The sequence below is a fragment of the Aureobasidium subglaciale genome, assembly GCF_000721755.1.
Source record: "Aureobasidium subglaciale EXF-2481 unplaced genomic scaffold scaffold_0, whole genome shotgun sequence".
NCBI classification, from domain to species: Eukaryota; Fungi; Ascomycota; class Dothideomycetes; order Dothideales; family Saccotheciaceae; genus Aureobasidium; species Aureobasidium subglaciale.
In genome coordinates this window covers 1,954,635-1,972,986 of record NW_013566995.1, presented here as the reverse complement: position 1 = coordinate 1,972,986, position 18,352 = coordinate 1,954,635, and the positions used below count along the sequence as shown (strand labels likewise).

At 51.8% G+C, this 18,352-nt stretch overlaps 11 protein-coding genes across 11 annotated transcripts; 5 read left to right on the top strand and 6 right to left on the bottom strand.

The window, feature by feature from the left end:
* Positions 1–860: 860 nt before the first annotated feature.
* Positions 861–1,849, bottom strand: AUEXF2481DRAFT_25146 (uncharacterized protein; the record flags this gene model as incomplete). The annotated part of the gene is made up of 2 exons (XM_013493906.1): positions 861–1,752; positions 1,803–1,849. The coding sequence occupies 2 exons, from the start codon at positions 1,847–1,849 to the stop codon at positions 861–863; spliced, it is 939 nt and encodes a 312-aa protein (XP_013349360.1).
* A 1,389-nt stretch (positions 1,850–3,238) lies between these two features.
* AUEXF2481DRAFT_753 (uncharacterized protein) lies at positions 3,239–4,450 on the bottom strand (the record flags this gene model as incomplete). The annotated part of the gene is made up of 3 exons (XM_013493815.1): positions 3,239–3,610; positions 3,661–4,189; positions 4,242–4,450. The coding sequence occupies 3 exons, from the start codon at positions 4,448–4,450 to the stop codon at positions 3,239–3,241; spliced, it is 1,110 nt and encodes a 369-aa protein (XP_013349269.1).
* A 140-nt stretch (positions 4,451–4,590) lies between these two features.
* On the top strand, positions 4,591–5,587 carry AUEXF2481DRAFT_35111 (uncharacterized protein). The gene is made up of 3 exons (XM_013493905.1): positions 4,591–4,718; positions 4,768–5,230; positions 5,278–5,587. The coding sequence occupies exons 1-3, from the start codon at positions 4,614–4,616 to the stop codon at positions 5,523–5,525; spliced, it is 816 nt and encodes a 271-aa protein (XP_013349359.1). The 5' UTR covers positions 4,591–4,613; the 3' UTR covers positions 5,526–5,587.
* Positions 5,588–5,681: 94 nt separating this feature from the next.
* On the bottom strand, positions 5,682–6,965 carry AUEXF2481DRAFT_164090 (uncharacterized protein). Its single transcript, XM_013493904.1, has 5 exons — positions 6,793–6,965; positions 6,525–6,662; positions 6,136–6,464; positions 6,001–6,073; positions 5,682–5,876 (listed from the first exon to the last, which is right to left on the bottom strand). The coding sequence occupies exons 2-5, from the start codon at positions 6,580–6,582 to the stop codon at positions 5,860–5,862; spliced, it is 477 nt and encodes a 158-aa protein (XP_013349358.1). The 5' UTR covers positions 6,583–6,662; positions 6,793–6,965; the 3' UTR covers positions 5,682–5,859.
* Positions 6,966–7,095: 130 nt separating this feature from the next.
* On the top strand, positions 7,096–7,831 carry AUEXF2481DRAFT_750 (uncharacterized protein; the record flags this gene model as incomplete). The annotated part of the gene is made up of 2 exons (XM_013493813.1): positions 7,096–7,143; positions 7,199–7,831. 2 exons carry the CDS (start codon positions 7,096–7,098, stop codon positions 7,829–7,831), a joined length of 681 nt encoding a protein of 226 aa, XP_013349267.1.
* A 764-nt stretch (positions 7,832–8,595) lies between these two features.
* AUEXF2481DRAFT_749 (uncharacterized protein) lies at positions 8,596–10,317 on the top strand (the record flags this gene model as incomplete). The annotated part of the gene is made up of 5 exons (XM_013493812.1): positions 8,596–8,814; positions 8,864–8,893; positions 9,693–9,857; positions 9,915–9,985; positions 10,038–10,317. 5 exons carry the CDS (start codon positions 8,596–8,598, stop codon positions 10,315–10,317), a joined length of 765 nt encoding a protein of 254 aa, XP_013349266.1.
* Positions 10,318–11,180: 863 nt separating this feature from the next.
* On the bottom strand, positions 11,181–12,851 carry AUEXF2481DRAFT_748 (uncharacterized protein; the record flags this gene model as incomplete). Its single annotated transcript, XM_013493810.1, has 1 exon — positions 11,181–12,851. One exon carries the CDS (start codon positions 12,849–12,851, stop codon positions 11,181–11,183), a length of 1,671 nt encoding a protein of 556 aa, XP_013349264.1.
* A 304-nt stretch (positions 12,852–13,155) lies between these two features.
* On the top strand, positions 13,156–14,611 carry AUEXF2481DRAFT_747 (uncharacterized protein; the record flags this gene model as incomplete). The annotated part of the gene is made up of 2 exons (XM_013493808.1): positions 13,156–14,289; positions 14,354–14,611. The coding sequence occupies 2 exons, from the start codon at positions 13,156–13,158 to the stop codon at positions 14,609–14,611; spliced, it is 1,392 nt and encodes a 463-aa protein (XP_013349262.1).
* A 1,331-nt stretch (positions 14,612–15,942) lies between these two features.
* On the bottom strand, positions 15,943–17,100 carry AUEXF2481DRAFT_163482 (uncharacterized protein). Its single transcript, XM_013493903.1, has one exon. It carries the CDS (start codon positions 16,682–16,684, stop codon positions 16,088–16,090), a length of 597 nt encoding a protein of 198 aa, XP_013349357.1. The 5' UTR covers positions 16,685–17,100; the 3' UTR covers positions 15,943–16,087.
* On the top strand, positions 16,360–17,454 carry AUEXF2481DRAFT_163556 (uncharacterized protein). Its single transcript, XM_013493902.1, has 2 exons — positions 16,360–17,355; positions 17,411–17,454. Exon 1 carries the CDS (start codon positions 16,683–16,685, stop codon positions 17,334–17,336), a length of 654 nt encoding a protein of 217 aa, XP_013349356.1. The 5' UTR covers positions 16,360–16,682; the 3' UTR covers positions 17,337–17,355; positions 17,411–17,454.
* Positions 17,455–17,517: 63 nt separating this feature from the next.
* AUEXF2481DRAFT_745 (uncharacterized protein) lies at positions 17,518–18,225 on the bottom strand (the record flags this gene model as incomplete). Its single annotated transcript, XM_013493805.1, has 1 exon — positions 17,518–18,225. The coding sequence occupies one exon, from the start codon at positions 18,223–18,225 to the stop codon at positions 17,518–17,520; it is 708 nt and encodes a 235-aa protein (XP_013349259.1).
* Between the last annotated feature and the right edge of the window lie 127 nt (positions 18,226–18,352).

The following is an 18,352-nucleotide window of genomic DNA, read 5'->3' as shown; positions in this document are numbered from 1 at the left end:
CATCTAGATATAGACGTCGATATTGTGAGAAGTTTGAGAGATCTTTTGTCTCTGACTTCCCCAGGCTATCATCGGCCATAGTTACTCGTCTCCATCAGAAAGAACCCAAGAGAATTACATATCCCAAGCGCTTTGCATGGTCATTCTGTTTGAAAGAAGAACGACACAAAATCTCACTTCTGATCTCTCTCGGATCACAGTTTGTCTCGGCCCTCCATTCGCGAGGAGAGTGTGGGTCGTAGTGAGTTATTACATCATGGCTAAATGTGAAAGTTCTCCAGGATATCTTGTTTACCGGCGTTAAGCTTTGCCCTTACGATGAGAATGAAGCGACCGGGTCTGTGTTCCGGATGTGGGAAAGAGACAAGAAACGGAATATCTCGAGTTTGGGCGATGATTGCTGGTGTGGTCAGACAAGTACAACGACTGCGGTGCCTCAAGGTCTTTGCTTTCAAATCCAAGATTCAAGGCTCTACTAGACAAATCTCTAAAACTCTGCCCTTCACGTCAAGACTGTCCCGAATTCTTCACTACTAAGACGAGGAAGAGAAGATGCAGTGCATCGGAATCCCATCTCTGTACCAGTGTATAGATAAGGTAGTAATTTTCATTGCCAGTATAGATAATAGACTCTTACCGAGTCAAAAAAGGTTAGAATATCAAAAGTCCATCAAATCAAGAATCGAAAAAGGTTTACCGAAGAAAGGTGTGCCAAAGGCAAAAAGTCTTCAAGCCAGTCATAAACAAAGTTATAAAAGAGAGTGAGTGTGGTGTGTGTGTGTGAGCAAACCATAACAATAACAAAAGAAAGTTCTTCAACTTCTCATCTCATGGACTCGCAACTGAGAGATCAGCAGTCTCTAATAACCACCGCCACCATAGGTAGGGACAGCAGGAACAGTGCTGCAGACCTGCTTGCCAGTCGTGAAAGTCTTGGTCTCTGGCTTCGTGACGGTGATGGTCTTGCTCTCGACCTCTGGTTTGGTGACAGTGATGGTCTTGACTTCAGTCACGGTCTTTGTCTCTGTGCTCTCCACGGGGTTGGTCTCGGTAACAACTCCAGTCTCAGTCTTTGTGGTGTAGCCGGTTTCTGTGACCACGATAGGCTTGGAAGTCGTGATTACGTAGGTGGAGTAAGAAGTCTTCTCGGTGACCACGGGCTTGGTTTCGGTCTTTGTGGTTGGCTTTGTGACGGTGGTGTAGCCGGTGGACACGTAGGTGGAGGTCGAGAGATAGGTGGATGTTGTGGGGTAAGGGACGTAGATTGTAGTGGCCGAGTAGGTGACTGTGGTGATGTAGCCGGTGGAGGTCGAAGTCACGTATTCGGTCTTGCAAGACGTGGTGGCCGAGGTCTTTTTGGTGCTGGAGGAAGACTTGGAAGACGACTTTGAGCTACTCTTGGAGTAGCTCGAGCTGGAGGACTTGGAAGAACTCTTCGAGTAGCTGGAGCTGGAGGACTTGCTTGTGGTGACTGGGTAAGTCTTGGTCTCGCTGGTCTTTGAAGACTTGGAGGTCGTGACGGGGTAAGTCTTGGTCTCGGAGGACTTCGATGTCGTGACGGGGTAAGTCTTGGTTTCGGAAGTTTTGGTTTCCGTTTTCTTGGTCTCGGAAGTCTTCTTGGTGGTGGTATCGACCCAGGTACTGGAAGAAGGAGTAGGGAAGGCACCGTAGCCAGCAGAGGACGAGGTGGTCTCGATCTCCTTTGTGCTGCTGGGCGCAGGGAGAGTGTCGTAGGGAAGAGCAATTGCAAAGCTATTCAATGTCAGCTCAGTGTAGACTGCATATCTGTTCGAGGTTCATACCTCGATGCAAGCAATGCAACAACTGCGACTTGGGTCTTGAAGAACATCTTGAGGTTGATGATGGCGATTGGAACGATAGTGTATGAGCGAGAGGCTGGTGATGTTGCGGCTGTTACTGCTTTGTCTGGAGATGCTGAGGATGGTCTTTTTCAATAGCGGGCAGATGCTGCCTTTATATCTTGACCTCAAGTTCTTTTCGGTCGTGAATGCCAGTCCGCTCATGACCTCAGTGCAGCACGTATTATCGCTTACCATTCTCTAGCGCGTGGTGGTCATACAGTCTCGATGGACCCGACTACTGAGTTGCTCAGAGGTAACTCCCGTGCAAGCTACAAATGTAATGCAGTATGCAAGATGCAAGCTGTATTGGCAATTCAGAGAGAAGTACCCGCGTGTAGACAATGATTTGCTGTACTGCAATCTCAAATCCTGATGACATCCGAACATTGGCCCAATGACTCTTACATCACCGGAACATGAGAAAGACGATGCTTTCAATAGCTTACAAGATAATGTCGAGATACTCATACGACGGAAATCGGAAGCGCTGTGCAACTCAGCGGGCTGATCAGACTGCCAGGCACAAAGAACTATATTTCTGTGCCTGGCATCGGACTTTAGAGATCTTCCACTCGGGAGTTTCTGAAAGTTCAAGTAAGCAGCGCAGTGCGACGACGAGATCCAAGGATAGACTTTTGTGCCATGAAGGCGATCAAATCACGAATGCTGCAGCGAAGGTGCGTTGATGACTATTCTCACCCGCAGAAGCGCTGGTCAACAACGATCCAGATTGAATGCAGACGAAGAAGCTTTGACATGGACATCGAATGATGTAGCATGTCAGTCTACTTGACACTTGGAAGTATCGTAGTCGTGCCCTAGACTTGTGAATATTAAAATATCTTGGAAGTCCCGTGCAAGGCTGTACATGGCACGATTGGATCTGACACGGGCGGGATGCTGCATAAGTTCCGCTCCAGCACGTGCAGGGGAGGGCAGCGAAAATAGGCTGAGACTAGAGGTGGACCGAGTACTCGGGTGTCACAAGCTCACGGACAGGGCGGTACCTCGAAGACAAAGACCGATGAAACTGGGTAAACTTGTTGGTTTTCTTCCTGGGTGCCGACGAGAACGAATCATGGCTACTCACATCCACAACATGGCCACTGTGGGTTCTGAAAGCTGCATGTTTACCGATCTGCTTAGGAATCGGCAGGCGATGTCCCATGCAGCGGATGCGGGGCCGTCATTCCCATGAGGGTGGAGACGAAGCGCGACGACTTTCAGTTGGTCCTAGATCTCATCTCTCCTGCAAGCAGTAAACCACGCGCAGGAGGCTGCAAGGTGATTGAGCAAATACCAAGTGCGATCAAATGCCGTCACTAGGAATAAGCCAATCAAAAGAGATTGGAGATCAAAAGATGGTGGTGTCGGGCTCATGACGAAAAGAAGAAAGCGTTACCGTTCACATCCTTGCGCACATGATTGGTATAGTCCTTCGTCGGGTCGAAGTCCTCCCATGTACTGGCGGGAAAGATGTGCTTGTTCTTCTCGTACCAACGTCGATCGACGACCTTTGTCGAGTTTGGGTCCGTGCCGAAACCTTCGAGGTCTGCATCAGGAACGACGGGTGACAGCGTGTGTACCTTAGGCATCTTAGATGGTGCCGTCGGTACGGAGAGACCGCCTGTAGTGGTTAGAGCCGTCGTGTCGACGGGAGTCGTTGCCGTTGGTTCGGCAGAGTGAGGAAACAGGGGTCCACTGTAGCCGTCGGTCTTGTTGACCATGAAATAGTAGAACTCATAATGCTGGAGAGGCGTTAGTAAGCCGTATATTGCGAGAGAGGGCGGAAACATACATGAGGGACGATGATGTCGCCCTTGACAAGCATCAAGTCATCGACGCCAACACGGGCCCATTCACGTCGAGCCTTGTCGCTGCCACCAACTTCGGCACCAACCTTTCTCGCGCGATCGAGGAAGAGCCAGACCATGTCCCCTTTCTTCATGCGGCATTGACCACCAGGGATGTTCGTGCCGTCGTAGAAGACGAACGGCAGCAGGAATTCCGTCTGCTTGACTGCTTCCTGCATGACGAGAAACTCTTTGCGAAGCTGTTCCCGTGTCTGTGCCTCACGCAGGAGGGCTGACTTGGACATGGACTTGGCCATGAAGCCGACATTGTCGTTGGCAGCAAGGCGCTTCTTGATGGGTGCCATGTGTTCATCGTCTTGTGTGCTTTCCTCTTTCGTGGCTGCAGGTGTGATGGAACGAGACTTTAGCGATGTGCTCTGATCCTGGCTGTCATGGTCGCCGTCATCGCCGAACGACAGGGCGCCCTTCTTGACTGTCTTGCGTTTCTTCTTGGAAGGCTTGAACGTCGGGTCACTGCACTTGTTCTGTTAGCCGATGTTTCTTGACAAAGTGGAGGGATACGTACGGGCTGTCGGTTGCACTACCAGGAGTGGCACGTCCCGACTCGAGTGCTTCTCGTTCCTTTGCATCTATGGCATCTGCTCGTCGTTTCCTAAAGTCGTCGAGATGGACAAGTCCCACAGTCTGCGCCGAAAGAATGTCGTCGGCCGATTTCGCCTGAGTGGTGAAGCGCGAGTTGGGAGTAGATGTACCCGATTCTCCTTCAGATGCCATGACAGAGATACTATCGTTCGATAAGTTGGAGATGAATGATTCGCTGGTCGATAAAGTCGCAGGAGGGAGCGATAGAGGGTGCCAAGACCTTCACATGCGCAGCGAATGATACGTCATTTTTTGTTGTTGACAATCTGCTTGTGGTGCTTGTTATAGATCCGCCATGTCAGGAGAAGACTATCCGTCAGACGACGACAGAAGTTTTGTCTCGGCAAAGTCATCACATGATGTCCACACAGGCTCCCGCTTCTCACCGGAAGAGGAAGCTGTAAGTCGTCAGTACTGTCTCTTGGTATATCACATCCTAATTGCCAAAGTCACTGTTAGCAGAGTCGAACAAGCTCAAATCAGACGCCAACTCCCTGTTCGCTCACGGATCTTTCGAGGAAGCAGTACAGACTTACGATCGTGCCCTTTCGTCATGCCCCAACTACCTCGAGTATGAGATTGCCGTCTTGCACTCCAACATCTCTGCGTGCCATATCAAAGCCGAACAATGGAAAGAAGCAACCGACAGTGCTACGAAAAGCATAGAATCCCTGGAGCGAATCGATCCTCTGCCCAAGCCAAAAGTGGCACAAGATGCTAGTCGAGGCAAATTGCAGGCACAATCGGCTGTCGAAGAGATTGACGATGAGACGGCAGAGAAGATCGAAGCCTTGGAGAAAAGTGGCAGAACACGAGACGATGTACAAAAGATCCGTGTCAAGGCATTCTTGAGACGAGCCAAGGCTAGATCAGAGACTGGAGGGTGGGCTGCTCTGCAAGGGGCCTACGAAGGTAAGAACTTCGTAAACTATATCATGATACGCATCTCACACATGCAGACTATGCGTTTCTGTCGACTATTCCGACGTTGTCGCCTTTGGACAAGAAAACAGTGCAGCGATCGATGAGAGAAATTGGTCCGAAGCTAGACGACGCCAAATCGAAAGAGATGGCAGAGATGATGAGTAAACTGAAGGGCCTTGGAAACACTATGCTGAAGCCTTTCGGCCTGAGCACGAACAACTTCCAATTTGTCAAAGATGAGAACAGTGGTGGATACAGCATGAACTTCAACCAGAATACGTAAAATCTCGAGAGCGAGAATCATGTACAAGAACAATAATTCTTAATGTAAGAAACTAGTTTGGTATCTCATTGACCTTCGTGGTGATTATCGTCCGGGTCTATGGGCGAAAGCTGCTGGAGCGCTTCTTCGTCATTGGCGGTTCATAATTACTTTTTCTAAGTGGCAGCGGGTATCAAAGGGCCACTTCTTTACTCGACCTCCTCAATCTTGGACTTGGAGGCGCCAGCGTTGGCCTCCTCGGTCTCCTCGAGCTCGGGCATGTCATCGTCATCATCGTCCTCTCCCTCGTCGCCACCCATACCGCCCATACCAGGCATACCGCCCATGCCACCCATCATACCCTGAAGGGCGCTGAGATCAGGCATGCCGCCGGCGCCGCCGGCACCGCCGCCGAGCTTGGAGAAGTCGATACCTCCGAAGCCGCCGTCTCCACCCATGCCCTCCATACCGCCAGCACCGCCCATGCCGCCGGCACCACCCATGCCACCCATACGGGACATGTAGTCATCGTCCTCGGGAACGGCATCCTGTTCATCCTCATCGACCCACTAGAAATTACGTTAGTATGATTGATTGTTTCATCGCGAGTGTGTGGTGGTTCAAAGCGTACCTTGTCGAAGTTTGTCTTGAGGTAGTGGACCTTTTGCTTGTCCTTGAGAAGGCGGGGCCAGTACTCCTCGTTGAGGTCCTTCTTTTGCATAACCAGCTCGATCCAGCGGGTAGAGTGGTTGATCTTGCTCTCAGCGGGGTCGATCTCGGCGAAAAGATCCATCTTGACGTGGTATGTGGCCTTCTTGCTCTCCGAGTAACCAGTGAATTCGAGCGACTGGGGCTGCAGGTCGAGCTTCAGGTTCTTCTTGTCGACATCGGGGACAACGATGGTCATGTAGATGTGGTTCTTCTCGGGCTCGGTGGTGGACGAACGCTGGGCCCAGGTGACTGCGCAAAGGAGTTAGCATGTTTCGCCGACACTGGATTGTTGACGAGGCGGCGACTCACCCTCAGGGACGATCTGCTTCAAGCCCTTGACATCGGTGGTGTTGGTAGGCTGCTCCATGATGTGTATGTTGGATTTGTATGTTTTGAGAGAAATGCGACAAAGGTGTTTGGTGGTTGGGTGCGTTGGCCAGAAAAGACCTTTGCAAGTCGTCAGTCGCTCGTTTCTGTGGGGTCGCCAGTCTAGAATACACGCGAAGCATATGGAACCCGCCCATGCTCCGCGCAAACAGACAACAAACAGCCGACCCGCATGATTATCTGTACTCACTGAATAGATGTCGCTTGGTGACCTTTTTCTTGGAAGAGTCGATCACTCTAATGTTTTGTATATAATCCAATCGTGACGGCGTCTTGTCAAGGGCGCTGGGAGCTCTTACAGGAGCTTTGACGAGATGGCGGGGAACACACGTATGCCAAGCCTTTGGCCGATAGCGATAGTAGCCAAGGCACCGTCGACTCAATGCCCAACTCACTCACTTAACCTCGCTCGCGTGTCAGTCCTCGTGCGTCCGTATCTCAAGCAAACCCGGCATGCTATGAGCAAGTGCCATAATCTATACCATCCGCAAGCATGCAGTCGGTGAAGAGCTTCCTCTGGGGCCCTACCCCCGAGGAGCAGGTGAGCCAGCACTCGTCCTCTAATAGCCCTGGCGCAAACCATCTCACGATCACAGAAAAGAAAATGCAATACCTTGATGCGCCAACAGACTCGACAACTCGATCGCGAAATCATGAAGCTAAAGCAGCTGGAAGGCAAGACCAAGACCTTCATCACTCAAGCCGCCAAACGCGCCCAGCGTAACCCGTCGCAAGCGAAACAAGCCGCTCAAGAAACCCGGACCTTTGCACGTGAGCTCATCAGAGTACGCAAACAGAGCGCGAGATTGGCTACTAGCCAGGCACAACTGCAGAGCGTAGGCATGCAAATCAACGAGGCCTTCTCGGTGCGGAAGATCGAAGGAAGCATCAAGGCGAGCGTTGGCATCATGAAAGACGTCAACACACTGGTACGGTTACCCGAGTTGACAGGCACTATGCGAGAACTCAGTCAAGAGTTGATGAAGGCGGGCATCATCGAGGAGATGATTGGAGACAGTCTTCCCGACAATGAACTCTTAGAAGACGACGAGGAAGAGGCAGAGAGCGAGGTTGACAAGGTCCTCAGCGAGGTGCTCAAGGACAAATTGCCTGCGAACGCACAGCCTTTGGATCTTCCACCTGTACAATCAAATGAGCCCGAAGAGGAAGAAGACCAGGAGGAGCTGCTCGCTCAGATGAGAGGGCGCCTGGAAGCTCTGAAGAGCTAGACATGAGCGATGATCAGATGGCGTTGGGCGCGGTGGACGGCATGGACTGGCTTGATATTCTCCTTCTACTGCGCATATTCCCGAACGAACCTACTATTACAATACTACGATATCTTACGAGTAGTGATGCTCAATCTATTCCTTGGTACTAGACGAGCGGAGAGTGAGCAGAGAGCGATGTTTGCAGAAGTGCATGCAAACAACGCGACGTTCGATACGGACAACGCAATAGCTGCTTCCAATTCAGTCCATTGAAGAGACAATAGATGCAAGCGCGTTGACACGTTGGATGATGATAGACCAAGCCGGGTTTAGTAAGCGCCGACTGATTCCGCGCTAGCTGGCACAGCTTCCCTCCGTCCCTTCACAGTACGAGACTCCCCCCTTCCCCTCTCACTTTCATCAAGACCAACCAACTTTCGAGAGACACCTTCACTCGTGTTTCTTCATCCAATCTCTTTGCCGCAAATCGTCTTATACTTTTGCGTCAAGTCTTATCCTCTTGCGCGCTTCATCACCACTCACGCGCCGACTTTGCGACAAGCCACAGACTACTGTCAGCCAGCTCGACTCCACGTCTTGCACTTCAACGCCATCAGAGACATCGCATCTGCGCTTTGCCAGCCAACAGCTTTGCTCTCCCATAACCTCCTCGTCGCCACTTCTCGACTCTTCTCCAGCTTCCTTGTCATAACACGGTAGCCAGTTTCCGCGCAAACTCATCCATAACTCACACATCTCTTCCTCGCAAACAAACATACACCATGTCTTCCAAGCTTGACCAGTCCCTTGAGGAGATTGCCGGCACCCGCAGCAAGGCCGCTCGTCGCGACCGCAAGCCCAGAGTGTCCACTGGAGGTATCACCAAGAACACCGCTGCCCCCAAGCCTAAGGGCGGCCGTCAACCCAAGGCAAACACCGCTGCAGCCCCCACTCCCGCTCTTCCCGCCAACGGAGAAAGCAAGTGTATTGTCAGCAACCTGGTATGTCGACGCGCCTCCTCTGTCGATTGGCATCCGCTAACACAATCAGCCTTCCGATGTTACGGAGCAGATGATTAAGGTACGTTGACCGAACAAGGCCGAGCGGATATGGCCCATTTTGCACGACTCTTTCTTTCGATCGTACCTGCGTTGCGACATTTTCCCCTCCTTGGATTGGCGAGAGCACCCACATACTCTTCTTGAGTACTGCCAGACCTGATGCACTCCTTCCTAGCACCTTGCTCGCTCGAAAAGGCTCGACGTAGTGCGAAGATGGAACAGAAGCAGCACACGCGCTTTGCGAGAAACCTATACCTGGCAATGTACTGCTTGGCAAGCAGATCCATCCAGCTAGGTGCAAGCGTCAAAGGTCATGAGGCCGAACATATGTCCAGAAACGCCACGGTTCGTTCTTGGTTGAACACACCATCGTGTTCTGAACAAGTTCCCATTGAGCATCAGTGAGCACAGCAGCAGACACAGCTATCCCCAGGGGCTATTTACTTCAAAGATGCATTGTCTACGGTATACTTCACAGACTGGGACCGTCTGCAGAGTTGCGTACGGTATCATGGTGTGCCTGTATCGATCGACAAAGTCAATTTGGCCATGGTTCTCTGGGCAGACTGATAGAGATGGCTGTCGAAGGTCGGGCTTTCATGCGGTTGGGCGTTCCTGAAAGGCCCAAGTGGGAACCGGTATTTTCATGGCAGTGGGCGTTGAAGACTAACATCTGCTGCTTGCTCATTGGTGCTCATGCGTCAGAATTGACGTGCTTGCTGGATTCGATTCTCAGCTCGCTCTCTCATCTGCCGGATCTTGGAGTTTTGTCGCGATTAACGATTGCCTCCAGATGTGGACTAACACCTCGCCTTCAGGACTACTTCTCAAAACAAGTCGGACCCGTCAAAAAGGTCCTTCTCAACTACAACAAGAACGGCCGTAGCGTCGGCGTCGTCACCATCATCTTCTCTCAGCCACAAAGCGCAGCACGTGCCGCGAAGGAGCTTAACTCTGTCAAGGTCGACGGAAAGCCCATCAAGGTATGCTCAATCGAATATAGGTATCTGGGCCTAACGTTTGCTGACACACCCGGTTAGGTCGAGGTCATTCTGGGCGCCAGTTTTGTCCCTGCCCCCTCAGCACCCAAGTCTCTCGGCGACCGTATCCAGTAAGTCCATCGCCTTGTCGCATTGCAAAAGGTTATCTAACCATCGCTCTAGGGCACCCAAGGCAAAGAAGGACAACAACAAGCCCAAGTCAGCTGCCGCTGCACCCAAGCCCGCCGCTACTGCTGGTGGTGCCACCAAGGCCGCTGGCCGTGGTGCCCGCAAGGCTCGCGCTGGCCGCCCCAAGCCCAAGACTGTCGAGGAGCTTGACGCTGAGATGAGCGAGTACTTTGACCCTAACGCCGCTGCACCTGCCGCCAACAACAACGGTGCACCTGCACCCACTGCCGCCCCTGCCGTCGGCGATGCCACCATGGAGGACGAGATCATGTAAAGACAGATCTTCTGAGTATCCTCTTCGAACGCACTTTCTCGTATAACTTTTTTCCCTCTCCACTTTTTCGAAATCACAAACAAATTGTCTCGTGGATGGTGATGGCAGTCTACTTTTTGCAGACTGGATTCTTTCTGGGGGAGGAGTAGCATGAAGCATGAAGTACAAAGGGAGGGCTGGGAGGAAGGTCCTTGGGTGATTTCATGGCTTGGCACGACGTCGAAGAAACTCAAACATCTTTAAACCCAATCACCTTGCTCAATTGCGACTTGATTTGTGACGCCTGGTTCAGGCAGGTTTAGTGATGAATTCACCGCATTTGTCCAAACACTCATTTGAGTGTCTTGAGGCGTGAGCAAAGATGTTCAGAAAGGTATGTTTTTATTTCTTTTGCAATTCTCAGAAGTCGCTCCTGCTACATAGCTTCTTGACTCGGTAGAGACGTGATCGTCCCCTGAAGGTCGTGTCACATCAAGTAAGATGCAAGCAAGATCTACTTGGCCTTTGAAGACTTTGGCCTTGACCATAGAGCTACCTGCGGTTCTTGGAGGCAGAGCACCTACGAGAGCTGACAAGGGGGGCACGTTCTTCACCTCGGACTGCCAACTTTTCATCCCTGCTGGCCCAAGCAACTCGAGACCATTGGGGAGCAATATCAAGAGCTATGGTGGAGCCCATTCGTCTGCCTCTGCCAGTAGCAAAGGTTGCCTGGGGTGCTAAATTGAGTGTGCCGGGAGGAGCACCTTGGCCAGAATCATCTCACAGTGGAAGAAATGCTGTCGCGACTCTGGCGAGTGGTGTGAGTCTGCTGATGTTATCGAGGAGCGTACGCATGTTGCGTTTCCGCTCCTTGTCGAGGGCACTCATGTAGCATCGCCTTTGTTGCCATTTGCAGCGACAGCTTGTCCATTACCATTGGTAGCAGTCGCAGCAGGGGTGGCGTTACCAGCAGCGGCGGCGGCAGCGCCGCCTCCTCTAGCACGTCCTCCTCTGCCTCTGTTAGATGCATTGCCCTGTGCACCTCTGCCTCCATTGCTGCTTTGCGCGTTCCTACCACCCTGAGCCTGCTTGTCCCTATACTCTAGCACCTCAACAGCACCCTGGGCAACAGCAACGCTTTTCTTTGCCATTGCAGCCTTCAAGCCTTCGTTATCCTTGAATTCGGCGAGGGCGGTGCCTTTACGCTTGTCAATCTCGACTTTCACGACGGTGCCAAATGAAGACAAAGCGGCGAGGAGGAGGGGTTCGGTGACGCCTTGAGAGGCGTTTGCGTGTTTGAGGTAGGCTTTTGTGGTGCTGGGATTGTTTGTGTTTGAGTTCTTAGGTTGCTTAGGGGCAGAAGCGGGAGTTGAGGTTGGTGCTGGGGTAGTGGGAGTGGGAGCGTTGTTTCCTTTGGCGGCTTTTGGGGCTTTGGGAGTTGCTTGCTGAGCTGGTTTCTTCAGGATACCGGTTGGAGCAGGTGCTGCGGGCTTTGCGTTCTCCTGGGCTGTGGGTTGGGCGGCTGCCTTTTCTTTGTTACGACTAGCTCTTGTCTTGGCTGGCTTAGCCGGAGTAGTAGCAGGATTGGTAGCAGGCTCTGCGGCAGGAGCAGGAGATGCGGTCTTGGAAGCATTTGCCGGCGAAGCGTCCTTTCCGCCACGTTTGGTAGAAGGATTGAGACCAAGATCCCTCTGCAGCATAGACTTGATGGTGTTGTTGGGAGCGGCGCGATCGCGTTTACGACCAGAAGCAGGAGCGGCAGCAGCTGGTGGAGTCGGAGCGGCAGGCTGAGCAGGCTGGTTCTTCTTGTCCTTTGCGAGCACCTTGACGGGCAGTTTGGCGTCAGACTTGTGGTCACGGCCTCTAGCCGAAGGCTTGTCCGACTGCTTCTCTTCCTTGTGCTTCTGGTTCGCCCTTGCCTTGTTCTGCTTCTTCTCACGCAAGTCGTCCAGTAGAGGGGTGGAAGAGACCTTGTCCTTTGGCTTTTCCTGGGCTAGAGCCTGATCGAGGGAAAGAGGCTTGGTGACGGGCTGAGTCTCGCGCTCGAGGAAGGCAATGAACTCTGGATCCTGGTCGATTGTGCCTTGGCGAGCGTCCTGGCGTTGCTTCACGGTAGGGATGCGCTGATTAGGAGCGAAAGTCAACGAGGGCAAGAGCTGCTTGAGCTGAGGGTCCTTGTGCGAGCCCTTTGCATCGTGGAAGGCGAGCTGCAAAAAGTGAGCTTCGAAAGGCTTGATGTGTTGCTCGTTGGTCAAGCGAAGGTATGCGCGGGACTGTAGAGACAGCTTTCCGGGAGCCTTTGTCTTTCCGCAACGATAGTCCAGCCAGTCGATCTTGTTGCTAGGAATCTTCCACTCTTCACCGAGCGTGGCCAAGAACTCGTCCTTGGTCAGAGCAGGAGGCAGTCGGCGCACGAGGAGCTTCAGACGGGGAGCGTTCTTGGGCTGGTGGTTCTGCTTGGCCGAGTGCTGTGAATGCTGCGGCGGGTGAGCAGACGAGTCGGCGTGGTGGTTGGCGCCCTTTTTGGCCAGGAGGACCATGGGCTTGGGCGGCATTAGGTGCGGACTAGGTCGACGTCGCTTGTCATGAGGAATCCTGAGAGTCTATCCACTTGTCCGTCATGTGCGCCTGTGGGGATGCGAGATAGTCGGCCTCCGGGAAGCCTCGCACTGACCACCCGACCCTCGCTCCCTCGCTCCCTCGCTCCCGCTGTGTGACACGCTGACGCCGCCGCTGTCCACGGATCCATGTCATTTTTTGTTTCCACCGACCACCTACAAGACCTGCAACACCTGCCACACCTGCCACACCTGCCACACCTGCCACACCTCTTCCCTGCCGTGGAACTACCTACAGAACATGGCAAGAGAAAGTCAAGTCCCCCAACCAGGCCCTGCCCGCCTATCGCCTGGTGCCGGCCCCGACGAATGGCTCGAACAGGCCAAGCAGTGTAAATACCTGCCCGAAGCAGACATGAAGCGCTTGTGCGAGATAGTCAAAGAGTGTCTGATGGAGGAGTCCAACATCCAACCAGTCAACACTCCCGTCACGGTGTGTGGTGACATTCACGGCCAATTCTACGACCTGCTGGAGCTCTTTGCCGTTGCCGGCGGCATGCCATGCGACAACAACCCCAATGAACCTCAATCAGAAGCTCCGAAGCCTGAACCTGCCAAATCACCACTACCCAAGGGCTTCTCCGCCGCCGATATCGAGCCCCCATCCCAGATCAATGACCCCCGCGTCAAGCGCAAGATGAAGCGACGCTTCCAAAAGGACAGTGCATACACTTCTTCTGCTTCGAATGCGTCCGATGATGCTGGCGACGACTTTGAGGGAGATGACGGCCAAGAAGGAAGCGAACTAAGAGGTCGCGTGAGGAGTCGCAGCAGCGGCTCAGACCACAGAGGCCCTGCTGGAGGCGGTGACGTCGACGAATCAGACCAAGAAGATTACGACGACGACAGCGATAGCGGTTTAGGCGGTAGTCCTGGAGCATCCCGGAAAAAGCAACCTGGCTCCAGCAGTAACAACAACGGAAAGCAGAATTTCATCTTCCTGGGCGACTTCGTGGACCGCGGATACTTCTCCCTGGAAACTTTTACCTTGCTCATGTGTTTGAAAGCAAAGTTCCCCGATCGCATCACTTTGGTACGCGGAAACCACGAGTCTAGACAAATCACCCAGGTTTATGGTTTCTACGAAGAGTGTCAGACCAAATATGGAAACGCTTCGGTGTGGAAGTCCTGCTGTCAGGTTTTTGACTTTCTTGCACTTGCCGCCATCGTAGACGGCAAAGTGCTGTGCGTTCACGGCGGCTTGAGTCCTGAGATTCGTACTCTGGATCAGATTCGTGTTGTCGCAAGAGCACAGGAGATCCCACACGAGGGCGCTTTCTGTGACTTGGTATGGAGTGATCCGGAAGAAGTCGACACATGGGCCGTCAGTCCCAGAGGTGCTGGCTGGCTATTTGGTGACAAGGTTGCAACAGAGGTATGTCCATTTTCTCATACAGGTTTATCCTTGACACTGGCCAATTTGCTGACATTCATCACAGTTTAATCACGTCAATGGCCTACAACTTATTGCTCGTGCGCATCAACTGGTTAACGAAGGCTACAAATACCACTTCAAGAACCAAGATGTCGTGACCGTCTGGTCGGCACCAAATTACTGCTACCGTTGTGGTAATGTTGCCAGTATCATGACGTTAGGCGAGGATCTCGAGCCAGACTTTACAATCTTCTCCGCTGTGCCGGACCACAAACGTGCCGTCCCCGCAGGCAGAGGAAGGACAGGAGAGTACTTTTTGTAAGCACCATGCATTCAAAGTCTTTTCGTGTCTAGACTTTTGTCACAGCGAACTTCCCTGCTAGACTTCGTGTTTTGTCCATTTTTTCAGGCGCATTAGGAATCGAGGTATCATGTGGGAACTTTAAGTCGAGGGCTCATTTGGCCTTGTGGGGCGTTGGGAGGCTTCTTTTTTTTTACCATCATGCGACGTTTAACGAATCATTCGAATGGTGGCCAGCATATTCTGGGGAAGAAGGTGAGGTTTTTCTGAAAAACAGCTTTTTTCTCTCATGCATTTTCCCAAAGATCAAGGGGTTCATCTTCTCCCTTGGTGTACGATATACGTTTTGTTTTTCTTCTACTTTTGCAATCTTTTCAAATTCAGGGTATGGGCAAGGCGAATCTCGTCTCTCAAGTACTATTCTTCATCAGCAATGAAAGCGTGTTAGGAAGAGCTGTCAAAACACACAATGCTTTGAGCATCATGAGCAATGGCTTTCAAGAGACTTCTTCTCACCCCTATGCCTTCATAGCCTGTTTATAGACACACAATAACCTCTACATATCAAGGACACACAGCCCACTCGAATGAGATTGCTCCTATAAACTCGTTGTCGGAAATCTCACCTTCCCCTTCCCAGCAACCTCTCCCCCACCCATCTAGGACCACCAGACCCAGCATTTCGACCCCATGCCTCTGCTACTGCTTGAGCATCTACGACAAGTGACCCCAAGACGTACCTCGCGTCCATGACCAGTGTTTTCTAGATGTACACTCCCAGAGCGAAATTCAGATAATATACAAAAGTCACTACATTGAATCATGTATATGGGGATAGTTGCATCGAGGATGAAAGACATGTCATGTTTTTCCTGTAGTAGTTGACCTGATGTTATCGGGCTTATGGATTGAGGAAAAGGAGATGTGGAATTGGTGTGAACGATTATACCTCTTGAGCACTAATTTAGGGCGAGAAAGGCTGTAGAAACACACAGTTAATTGTTGTAGCAGAGGAGGTTTGGTTCAGAGGTAGAGAAGGGATAATGTCAAGAGATGAAGGAACTGACGTTGGTGAACGCCGATTGCTTGGCGTCTTTGCAACAAGGATGGTGAAAAATGGCAGAGACTACAGAGATATCTCACATTCCTTTGTTACAGTCATCACAATCATCACATTCGCATTCACATTCAAGAGAAATCATGTTGATTGTGCGGTCGTTGTTTGTAATTTTGCTGTCCCCAATTTTGATGCAATGAAGACGTCCATCAGCGAGTCCTTGATCAGCTTACCAGACAGCCCGAAAGTGCGTTCCCTCTCGTTCTTTCATACTCCTGGTTGCCTTGCTTTACTTTCTTCCACCTCATTCATGGTCCCAGGGACAGAACCAGAAACAGAAAACACAATGAATTCCCCCGATCCACCTGAAGAAAAACCCCTCTCATGACTCCCAAAACTCCTTGCCATGCATGCGTTCCTTCATCTCAAACTTCTTCTCATCATTGATGTCGTTGTGTCGTTGTGTCGTTTGTTTGTTGCATCTCGATCTTCTGGTGGCTTTGGCTTTCCATTTTCTTTGGTGTTTGTTGTTTGTGATTTTCTTGTTGTTTTTGTCGTTTTTGTCGTTTGATTGTTTCCGGCGTGTGTGGTGTCGTCGAGACTGGAATAGTCCAGAGGAAGCAGCGTCCTTGTTTCCTGAGTGGAGCTGTTGTTGACAGACTACTCCTCGAAGTCTGGCAGGTCTTCGACGCTGGGCTCAGGGGAAGAGGGAGTTGCGTTGGTCGATTCTGATGCAGGTTCAGCCGAGACACTGAACAGGGCAGCGACATTGGCGGGTAGGGTGACCTTCTTTGCTGCGAGACGCTCTGCGCGGAGCTGAACGCTGGCAGCAATGTCAAAGCCTTCGTAGAGATTGAAATTGAAGGAAAGGATCTCTTTGTCAAGGGTCTTGCTGGAATCTTGCATTGGGGGCTCCTAAGCGGCAGTTTTATCGGTGCGACTCTCAATGATCGAGGAGATCGGCAGTTTAGTGAATTGCTGCGTAGTAGCCAGATTTGGCACGGTGTCGAGAACGAAGAGCAAGTCTCCGTCGACATGAGCGAGAGCCTCAGTCTACTCCATACCGTCAGGGGTCACAGTGGCCTCCTCAGCGCTGGCCTCGGCTTCATCATCGCCGTCGTCGACCTCGGTATCGCTCTGCTCGTCTTCGGCTTCGAAAGCGACGAGGCCTTCTTCCTCAGCAAAAGCAATGAACGCTTCTCCCTCAGCGATTGGGTCATCGACAATGGCCTTATTGAAAGCCCTCACGATATCATCGCCTTTGTTCTGGTTTTTGTCGTATCTGATGATGGAGATCATATCGTCGTGAAAATCGTTGACCTCCTCGGCTGTAAACTCGGGAATGTTTCTGGCCTTGAGCTTGCTCTCATGACGAGCCTTGAGGAATCCATCAGCTTTGATGACTCTCAGAGTCACGGAATCAAGCTTGTAGAGTTTGTTGATGGCTCTGCGGCGCTTGTTGCGGTATTTCATGGCCTCATCGAGGTATCTGAGTGCTGGTGTCTCGTTCAGGTCACCAGAGAGGTTCATGAGGCCTTCGAAGCTGTCTATGCGCTCCGAAAGATAGGACGGTGTAGGAGAGTGATTGAAGTTGCTGACGAATTCTGTGGTGGCAGGGCTCGACTAGGGCACCGAGCTGCATATGATTGGGGCAGAAGGAGATGGAGGCACAGGGATAGTGCTTGTTGAAGAGGGAGAAGAAGATTCTGTTGACATCTCCGACCAGATGCTGTCGATGAATGCCGAAGCTGACGATGAAGTAGCGCTGCAGGTAGGTGATTGAGTGGCAGTTGTGGGAGTGCTCATGGCAGGTCCGAGGTGAGTAGTATGGAGGGTCGACGAAGCAGGCATGACAGGGCTGTTCTCTTGCTCATAGACTAGAGAGGCTTATGGGGTAGCAAGGTCCATTTGCTGGGGGGATGGACTCAGGGGCGGGAGCAATGACAATCATATTGATGTCGTGGTCGAGGGAGGCAGCAGGGGCCGGTGCTGCTTGTGTGATGTGGAAGTCCATGTCGACGGCATTGATTCTGGATATGGCTCGAGGCATAGTCTTCTTGTGGCGCAGTCCGAAGGTGTTATGGATGATCTGACAGTCCACTCTTTGGAAGATGTGTATGTTTTGATCTTGCGATGGTGACTTGCTGACGGCGGTGACGGCAGTTCCAGCGCTGTGTTGTAGCAGAGCAAAATCGAAAGAGTAGGAATTGTGGTTGGAGCGGTAGAAGATGCTCTCCATGGCGAACTCTCTGCATGAGTCGACGAGGTGGACATGGTTTGCAGGAGTCAGGTGAAGCAGATCGAGCCAGTCGCGCATGATGTGCTTTTCGTACGTCTTGGAGGTAGCTTGATCGGCAGTGTTGAGTGTGACGGGTTCAAGTTTGGCGCACTTTGAAGGAGCAGTGTCGACGCTCATGTAGAGGTCGTTGAGCTTGTGTTTGATACCATGAGGCGTAAAGCTGTGGTCTATGTCCATCATGTCGAACGAGAGGACAGTTGAGTAAGTTGTGTCAACGAGGGTAGCCATGGGAGTGACAAAGAGCAAGGGGGCCACAATGGCAGAAGAAGGGAAGAACATCGTTAAGTTGGAAAGAAGCGGCTTAACCACTCACGATTCGGGCGTTCAATAAAACTCCCTCACAGGATTCCGCTGTGTACGTCCTAAGTAGCTGAATGGCAGCCAGACGACCGATATCTTGGTGACT

Coding starts and splice junctions, on each gene's coding strand:
- AUEXF2481DRAFT_35111 (XM_013493905.1), top strand. CDS start 4,614: ATGTCAGGAGAAGACTATCCGTCAGACGACGACAGAAGTTTTGTCTCG. Junction 4,719..4,767: donor TCTCACCGGAAGAGGAAGCT/GTAAGTCGTCAG, acceptor TAATTGCCAAAG/TCACTGTTAGCAGAGTCGAA. Junction 5,231..5,277: donor TCTGCAAGGGGCCTACGAAG/GTAAGAACTTCG, acceptor TCACACATGCAG/ACTATGCGTTTCTGTCGACT.
- AUEXF2481DRAFT_163556 (XM_013493902.1), top strand. CDS start 16,683: ATGAGCGAGAGCCTCAGTCTACTCCATACCGTCAGGGGTCACAGTGGC.
- AUEXF2481DRAFT_163482 (XM_013493903.1), bottom strand. CDS start 16,684: ATGTCGACGGAGACTTGCTCTTCGTTCTCGACACCGTGCCAAATCTGG.
- AUEXF2481DRAFT_164090 (XM_013493904.1), bottom strand. CDS start 6,582: ATGGAGCAGCCTACCAACACCACCGATGTCAAGGGCTTGAAGCAGATC. Junction 6,465..6,524: donor GAAGCAGATCGTCCCTGAGG/GTGAGTCGCCGC, acceptor TCCTTTGCGCAG/TCACCTGGGCCCAGCGTTCG. Junction 6,074..6,135: donor TCAAGACAAACTTCGACAAG/GTACGCTTTGAA, acceptor CGTAATTTCTAG/TGGGTCGATGAGGATGAACA.